The sequence below is a fragment of the Mus caroli genome, chromosome 2, assembly GCF_900094665.2.
Source record: "Mus caroli chromosome 2, CAROLI_EIJ_v1.1, whole genome shotgun sequence".
Taxonomy (NCBI): domain Eukaryota; kingdom Metazoa; phylum Chordata; class Mammalia; order Rodentia; family Muridae; genus Mus; species Mus caroli.
Window position 1 is genome coordinate 27710975 of NC_034571.1, and position 9087 is coordinate 27720061.

Consider the following 9087-nt stretch of genomic DNA (forward strand, 5'->3'; position numbering starts at 1 on the left):
TGGGAGCAAGCCTCAAGCCTGCTCACCTCAGTTTGCAACTAATGAATGGTGGGGGCGGGGGAGGGCGCAGGGGGCAGCGCAGGGGGCCAATGCTTACCTTGCTTACAGCTTGCAGATTCTCAGTCAGCCTGGGAAAGCCCTCTAGCTCTGGGTCTACAAGGCTACAGAGTTACCATGAATAGATGAATAGGGAGCAGGGCAGGAATGTAAGTTGGGATACTGGTCCTGGATGTGAGAACACACCCTCCACAAATGAGAGAACAAGGCCCAGGTTGGAACACTTAGGGATTGAGGCTGTGGATATTATACATTCAGCACAGGGTGCCAGTGACCCTATCCTTCAACATGAACGTGTGCGCGTGTGTGCATGTGCAAGAGCACGCACACACACACACACACACACACACACACACACACACACACGGCACATGCAGATCCTACCCTCACCTGGATGAGGCGACCCTGTTCACTCTGCAGGGTGCTGAGGCCCTGGCCCAGCAGGCTGTGCCCCTTGCGCAGCCCAGCACATTCAGCCTGCAGCTCAGAGGCCCGGGTTAGCAGCCGGGGCAGCTGGTCAGCCAGTGCGTCCAGCAGCTCTGGGGCACCATCCAGCCTCGGCTGTGCCTGGTGCTCACTCAGTGCCCGAAGGATGGAGGCCTGGATGCCTTCCAGGCGGGCGAAGCTCTCAGTGAGGTCGGGGCAGCGAGGGTCGATGAGGAGGCTGAGGTGGGAGCTGTCAGCCCTCTCCACAGTGACCAGGGCACTGTTGGCTCCGGCAGTCCCCGTGCTGACGATGGGTGGGGGCGCTGTGCCTGGTGTGTGGGCGTGGTTCAGGAAGAGAACCACACCGGTGACAGCCACTGCCAGCAGCACTGCAAGGGACAGGAGCACTGTGCACAGGACATAACTGCAGCTTGCTCGCTGTAGGTCAGCCCAGGACACAGGCGGACAGACAGACAGACAGGCAGACAGACAAGAGAAAGGAAGGCAACCATTAGAGGCCAGCTTGTTCCCAGGGAGGCTCAGGACGCTGGAAGGGCAAGAGACCCCAAAGAAAGCTGTACGCAGCCCAGGGTCAGAGAGACAGAGGCAGGGAGAGCAGTGGTTGGAGCAGGGGAGGGACAGACAGAAGGAGAGCACAGTTTCTCCTCATTCCTGCGCGGAGCCATCTCTCTACCTTGCTCTCTTCCTAGAGCAGGGCCCTGACTGGACAAAGGTCAGACAACAGACAGAGGATCTCTGAGGCCACTGTAGAGAAGGGCTGAGGCAAACAGGCACTGTGCCTCCCCCCAGGCAGACAATGTGGATGCAAGGGACAAATCAGGCAGTGCTGTCCCTATAAGGATGGGGCTGGTGCACCAAGGGCTTAATAACAACTGAAACCAAAGCCAGTGCCACTTGTAATTTTAAATGGTGCCATGACTGCGTAGCAACAAATGCCTTGGGGACCCACTAATTCTACCAAGTCACTCATAGCCCCTGAATGTTTATACATAGGAAAAACAGAAGCCCAGAGGGGGCAAGGACCTGCCCAGAATCACACAGCCAATTAGAAATAGCATTCTGATTGGACCTGTGTCCTCCCCTCCCCCCTTTTCAGGAGGGGACAGGCACCTCCTATATCAAATCTCAACTCTCTCCCACACACTGCCCCTGCACCCCCAACTTGCTTAACTGGAGATACGTCTTTAACTGAATTAGTATATTAAAGCCCCTGGAGCTGTGCCGGGCACGGTACACTTCTGCAATAAATATTAGTGGCTTTTATTATCTCATGATCAATGCGCGCAGAGCATCTGGAGGGGGTTTTTATCTTCCACCGAGAGCGTTATTTCCGAGTGTCCTCCGCACTGGGAGGACACCTTCCCTTTCTCACACACGGCAAGACCTTTTGGATGTGGCTGACTGCCGGCGTGCTTTCCTGGCCGTATAGAAAGTACCTATTGTGTTTACTACTGAGAAAGCAGTAAAGCAAACTGCTTTTCTTCCATAAACCCGAATACCATCTCCTGAGTCTCTTAGCAGCAGAGGCTGAGGGCAAAGGGCTGGCCTTCTCCAGGAAGCCCTCCTTGACTGCTTCTCCTCCTCCTACCCCCCAGCATGGAGGGAATCCCTCTTGATGGGCATCTCAAGCCAGATTTCATCACCTTTCTACTCACAGGACGTCCCACGAGCCAGGCTCTGGGCCACTCCAATAGAGGCATCAGATGGGGCTCAGAGCCTGTGTCTGCTCCAGGGTTGCTTGTGTCTGTAGACTTGATTCCCAGCCTCCCTGGGGTCATGATCCCTTTAGGGCTCTGACAAAGGCTGAGGACAAAGTTTCTAGGGGTCCAGGAGCTGGCAAATCATGGGGAACCCTGGAACCCATGCCCAGTCTGACCACTGGGCGCAGGTAAGGCCTCACCTGTGAAATGGATGGATAGACGAGGCAGGAAGTGGGTGGGCCAGGCCATGCCTTTGGGACAAGCTGGGATGCCTGGCACCACAGGGCCTCAGGACTTCCCAGCAGAGCCAGAGCCTTCGATTCTGAAGTGGAGCTACCGCCTATTCATGATGGCACACACAGAACACAGGTAACCCCAGGCTGAACCAAGCCCCCTAGCAGACTGCAGGGAGCCTGCTGGCCGCCATCCCTCAGCCATGTGCTACATCCCTGCCCCTGAAGCCTGCAGGCAGCACCTGCTGCAGAGGCTGTGGTTGGACTCATTTTGGAGATGTGGAAACTGAGGCCCAATGAGCAAAGACCCAGTCCCAAAGTGACACGGTGGGGGAAGGGTGGGGTTGAATGTCTCAAGACATCTGGGGTCTGGGTGGCTATGGGTTGAATGTCTTCCAACACTCCTTCCCTGAGAAGCAAGGCTGGGGACTCAGGGACAAAGCTAAGTTGGCAGCTAAATGGCTATTACACCGGTTTCTGGCCCATCAGGAGACACCTTGCCCTGAGCATCTCCATGCTGTGTCCTCTGACTTTGTAGCATTAAGGTCCCCCAGCCAGCTTGGGAGGTGGGGGTGGGAAGGCTCAACATCTCCAAGACTTCATCCTGATGGATTGGGCACATATTTTCCCAGGGGAGTGGGAACAGAGGGGGCAGAGATGGAGAGGGCGGAGGGGGTTGCAGGATCCCTTGGAGCCAGTGTGGCATGGGAGCTCAGCGAAGGAGCAGTTCACTTCTGGAGGAGAATTAGTCTTCAGAGATCAACCTTAAAGATGAAGAGCTGTTCGCTTTTATAGGCTGCGGCTTACGTGCCTCGCAGAGAAATCGCCCGAGATAATAAGGGGCCTGGGCTAGGCGGCCAGCACGGTGCCTTGGGCTGGAGCTTATTAATCAGTCTTTGGCCAGGCAGAGCAAGGTGCACCCCAACCTTTGCATACAAGGAGAGGGAGTACAGAGCCTCCCAAGGGCACGGCATCGTGCCTAGAAGGAACGGGAAGCGGAGACAGGAGATGGGGTTGAAGGCTTGCATGTCCCCAGCTTAAGGGATGTCTTTGATCCCCCGCAATAGGGGGCAGCGGCAGCGGCTCCCTACGCACCCCCTGGCAGGGCCTGTGAGACAGTCATCAGGTAAGGGGCTGACAGACCTGACAACCTGCGTTCAATCTCAAGAGCCCATGCAAAGGAGGAAAGGGAAGCTGGCTCCCAAAAGTTGTCTTTATAACCTTTACACACGTGCTGTGACATGTGAAACCCCGCTCCCCCGCCACACAAAAGAAATACAAATGAAAAAAATTAAGCCATTGTCCAAAGGAAAGTTAAGTGGGGTTTGTCTGAGAAGGGAGGCAGAAGCCTCCCAGAACACCTCTGTTGGGAGGCACCATTTGTCCAGACTGTATCTGGAAGCCATCAGCCCTTGAGAACTTGGAATCTGGAGGACGAGGTTCAATACCTAGGGGTCCGGATAACCCCCACCCCACCCCCCCACATGGCATGCACCCCCTCCTGCTTGCATGCTTTCCCTGGTGGGCAAGTCCCACAGGTCCGAGACAGAGAGCCTCATCTTGGCATTCAGCCGGAACAAGGATGTCTCTTGTGGGCCAGGGAGGAAGGGTGTCTGGAGGGCCACTCTGTCTTCCCCTCTGGGAGCCTCAGCCAAAGGCTGCAGCTGTGCTTAGGACAGAACGGTGCTGCTGACTGTGCACTGGAGATCTGGGGAGATCTGGCTTTCTGGAAGGTTCTAGGAGCAGCCACTTAAGGTGCCCAAGGTGACAGAAATGATGCTGCTGCAGCATGCATGACCCCTAGGGTCTCTAAGATACACTGTCACTCCAGGGGATCCTGTGGCTTGGCTCTCTCTCTGCTGGCAAAGGGTTTCCACAGATCTCTGTGAAGGGCCCCCAGATCCTGCCCCTCCTCCACATGGTTCACGAGAGCCTTAGCTCCGCACCCCAACCTGGCCACATCTCTATCACCTGCTTCAAAACCAGTGTCACCAGTGGCCTAAACACAGAGCAGACAGGACACTTGCCCCTTACACCCCTCCAGCCCCCATACACTGGAAGCCTAGTCATGACAAGACCCAAGTTCACACTCCCCGTGTCTGCTGCTCCTTCCCCTGACATAGCTCTATGTGACTCTCCATGGTCATCTCTGCCAGGCCTGGGAGCCTCAGACAGGCCATGCTGACTCAAGAGACAACTGAAGGGGGAGGGGGTGCTTCCAGTGGTCTCTTCCCTTCTACCCCAAATCCAATGATGACTTCTCATAATCTCATAAATGGGAAGAAAGAGGAGACTTCCCTTTGTGGTATCCACATGGCCTGTGGCAGTTCCTGACTTGTAGGTTGGCCCCCAGGCTATTTTATGTTCCCTGAGGCCTAGGCTGCATCTCCTGGTATGATGTAGGGTCTCCACAAATAGCCATTAAGTGAAGTAATGGGACAAGGATTAAAGCTGGTCCCCAGGAAGGACTTCCCACAGTAGCTTTCTGAGACATCTCCAGGGTTTTTTTGTTTGTTTGTTTTTGGTTTTTGGTTTTGTTTTTGATTTTGGTTTTTTTGTTTGTTTGTTTGTTTTTTGTTTTGTTTTGTTTTGTTTTTGAGACAGGGTTTCTCTGTGTAGCCCTAGCTGTCCTGGAACTCACTCTGTAGACCAGGCTGGCCTCGAACTCAGAAATCCATCTGCCTCTGCCTCCCAAGTGCTGGGATCAAAGGCGTGTGCCACCACACCCGGCTCCAACATCTCCAGTTTTGAAATAACTGAAGCACAGGCTTAAGCATGCTTGAGAGGTTGACTGCCTGAGGCTGGCTTGGGATCCGCTCAGCAAGAAGTCACCACTCCCTCCAAGGAGATGGTCCAGGGTGACATCTTACAGAGATCCCAGGGGAAGCCCATGTGTAGTTCTAGAGTCTTATATTTGAACACCTGACGAGACCTTGTCTTCCTGCCCCAAGGTCCACAAGACCCTTCCTGTACAGGGGGTAGGAAGGATACCCTAATGAAGTTGGAATCAGCCACTTGGCCAAGGTCATCCATCCAATGAGGAGACAGTTCTGAAACAGCCAGGAAGAGCAGGCCCAAGGAGATTCCCAGGCGCAGCCATACCTGCCGATGAGGAAGGGTGAGAACCTATGCTAAGCTCAGGCCTGGCTAAGTGACTAAGCTCTGGAAGCAGCCGGTTCAGGAAGAACAGGGTGCCCCCCTCCCTCTGTCCCTTCCCCTTTGCCTCGTTTGCTTCCAGAGGTCACAGGTTTGGTCCCCCTACCAGAGAGCCTAGCCCCAGTCGCCTCATCTGTTATATCTGCAGTCTCTTCGGGTGGTGTGACCAAGACATGACAGGCAAGGGTGTGAGCTAGCCTGGTGCTGGAGCAGTGTCCTTCCAGTGGGAAGAGACTGTACTTATCCCACCCTGGGAGCAAAGAGGGGAGCCGTGGCAGGGAGAACCAGCCTGTGTGTGGGTGCGTGGCACGCCGAGGTTTACAAATACACTAGAAGCTCACTGGTCTTCAGCTCAGGGGGTGTGAGGAAGAAGAGGGAAGGGTTGGTCCCTCTCACAGATGCGCCAGCAAGGAACACAAGCATGTCAGGGACCACAATATGACTAGAAAACAAGGAAGAAGGCCCCAGGGGAGCTAAGGCACACCTCTCTCCCTCCCACCCCTGCCTCCTGTGACCACGACAACACACAGCGGGCATGGAGGATGGAAGGGGTGACTAATACCCCCATACCCAGCATAGGCCCAGCTGGGCTTTACCTGGTACAGCTGGGAGCTGGTTCCCAGGGGCAGCAGAGTCCGGGAGGCCATCCCCGGCCCATGACACCTTGAAGCCCCATTTCTAGCAGACTCCCCAGAAATCCCCATCCCTCCTCTCCCATGCTCCGCTTCTGGAAAAGGCAATGGCAGGGGGCAGTGGGGGAATGTGTGGCCCCAGGGAACTAGAGCTAGGGGCACAATTTAAAAAACAATGAAATTGCCTGGACTAAGAGCCCACCCCAGGCAACCAGGGAGGCCTCCAAGAGGAGGCAGCCTCTTTCCCACCCTCTGTAGAACAGGTAAGGTGTCCCTGGGTGTGCAGTATTTGGAGGCCTGGTGGTGTCAATCAAATGAGAAAGCAAAGGTCTGGACGTGGGATCCGGCCCAGGGAGGCAAATAGCAGTCAGGATCTATAAGGTACCAAAAGGAAGGAAGACTGGACCAGGTTGGGGTAGCCTTGAAGTTTCCACTGCTCCTTTAAGATCTCAGCAGGAGCCGGGCGTGGTGGCGCACGCCTTTAATCCCAGCACTCGGGAGGCAGAGGCAGGCGGATTTCTGAGTTCGAGGCCAGCCTGGTCTACAAAGTGAGCTCCAGGACAGCCAGAGCTATAAAGAGAAACCCTGTCTCGAAAAACCAAAAAAAAAAAAAAAAAAAAAAAAAAAAAAATCTCAGCAGGAAGGGCCCTGCCACCTGGGGACACACTGTAGACTGGAACAGTTAAGAAAGGGGACAGACCACCCAGGGTGGCAATGGAACCGTTAGTCTAAGGTTAGAAAAGTAGAGTCCTTGCTCTCTGGCTCACATGCTGTGTGGCTTAGGCATATTCAACCTCCCCTGATCTTCATCTGGGATATGGGAAGTGTATACTAGTGAAGAGCCAGCTTTGCAAACTAGCTAGCTGGTCCCCTTGCCAGACCAGCATTACTCGGAAAGAAAGGCCGGTTGCAGCTTTGATTAGTGAGGAGTGGCCACGCCCACCCCTGCCACCTCCTCCTTCTCCGGTTGCAAACTCTCACTGTTCCTTCCCCAGTGACATCTGTCTGGGAGAAATTTAAAATTTAAAACGGGCAGCCCCATTATCTGCTCTCCTTGGCGAACGGCCTCCTCAATTCGCTTGTCTATGCCAGTCCCTTGATGGCCCAGCCTGGGGCAGTCCTGCGGCCACCCCTCTGCTTCCGACGCCGGATGCCCAGTACCTCAGCAGCCCCTCCCTGTTCTGTCCCAGCTGGTGCAGTGCACAGCCCTGGGCATCCTCCAAGCCGGGACACTTCACTGTCCCTGCAGAGGCAGTAGGGAGAGAGGATCAGCCAGACCCTGGTTCAAATCCCTGTAGGGCTTCGTGGCCTCGGGCTGCAGCGGGACCTCTCTGAGCCTTGCTCTCCTGAAAGTCAGAGAATCACAGTGCCTAGGCTTCTTATAGGAGATTAATATTTACTGTTCCCCAATTTAATTTGGGCGCCTGGGTAAAGAGGGAGGATCTGGGGGGCCGGTCCTGCTCTTGAAGCCTGGGAAGATGTGCAGGGCGCCTGGCACAGGTTAAGGAATTTCAAGTGAGGAGGACCCCCATTGAGGCTGTGGGCGAACGGGACTCTGCGCGCCGGCCATCAGTTGGCTGTCCCCAACTGAAGGGCTGATCCACAACCAACTATAGGTCTTCTCTTCCCTCTGCACAAGCAAGCACAGGGGTCTCCGATGGGGGTGGGGACTGGTTGCAGCCGGTGCCTTCTGCAGGGAGCCCAGAGTTCAAGACTCCGCTGAGGGGAGGAGGAGAGCAGGTGCTCCCACTAAGCTCTGCACAAGCTCACCAAACTCCAGCCCCCACACCCGTCCCCGCGCCCGTGGGTACCTGCGGTTTGTCGCGCGGTCGGTCCTCAAGTTGGGACGCGCTGCCCACGGTCTTCCACCGCTCGTGGACCATCTTCCAGCAGGACCGGCGGGGTTGCGGGGCAAGGGGGAGTGCAAAGGAGGCGAGGGGTGCGCAGGGTGCGTTGCACTCGCAGGAGGTCCCCTCGGTGCCGGGGATCCGGGGTGGCCCGGGAGCGGCGGCCGCCAGCTAGGCTGCGTGTGAGCGCGTGTGATTGCTGGGAGCGCGGGCGCGAGCCTCCGAGAGCCGCCCGCGCCGCGCCGTCCCCGCGTCCCGCTCCCGCGCCTCCCGCGCGCTCCGCCCTCTTCCTCCCGGCTCAGTCTCCGCGTCTTCGTCTCGGACCCTCAGGGCCTTTTATTGCTCCCCGCGGCTTCCCGAGCACGCGCGCGCGCCCCCCGAGGGCTCTAAGAGTCACTCCCGCTCCAGCCCGGTCGCTGGGGGGTGAGGAGGACTAGCCAGCAGCAGCGAGCGTGACGGCAGCCACGGGCTCCTCGAGGAACCTGCGCGCCCTGCGGCGCCCCGCGCAAACTTCCTCTCGGGTGGGACTCGTCTAAGTCCCCAGGAAGGGGCTAGGCAGAGACCGTGTGACCCTTTCGGGGCTCCGAGGTTCCAGGTCCCGGGGCAAGTGTGCGGTGGCCCGCTAATCTCCAGCCCTGTGGCCTGGTGCTGGAGTCCCCGACTCCGCAGCCAGGCTGCTGCACGCCCCTATGGCATCTGCCCACCCGGAGTCCCGGACAACACCTCGCTCCGCCCCCGCCCCCCAAGCCGGCCTGGAGCTATCCCAACCGCGGGAGGAGGGATCTGAGCCACCAGTGGGGGCTTCTCAGTCGTCCCTCCCACCAGCAACACTTTTTAAAGCGTTTAATCCGCCCGAGCAGCCTTCGGAGGTAATTGACAAAGTCCTTAATCTGCGCGGTTAACGAGCTGCTGTTGTGACTCCGACCGCGTGGCTCCCACGCGCCCCACGCCGAGCCCCGCCAGCCGCCCTTCCCCCCAGCTCCGCAGAGACGCCTGGGCCCCCCGCTATTTCTTA

At 57.0% G+C, this 9087-nt stretch overlaps 1 protein-coding gene across 1 annotated transcript in view; it reads right to left on the reverse strand.

The window, feature by feature from the left end:
- The window catches only part of Fibcd1 (fibrinogen C domain containing 1), a 33269-nt gene extending 24938 nt beyond the window's left edge, over positions 1–8331 (reverse strand). The window contains exons 1-2 of the mRNA XM_021156642.1: positions 8037–8331; positions 448–921 (exon numbers count right to left, since the gene is read on the reverse strand). Of these exons, the coding sequence (XP_021012301.1) occupies positions 448–921; positions 8037–8108 (546 nt within the window). The 5' untranslated portion in view covers positions 8109–8331. The remainder of the gene's footprint in view (positions 1–447; positions 922–8036) is intronic.
- Positions 8332–9087: the final 756 nt, after the last annotated feature.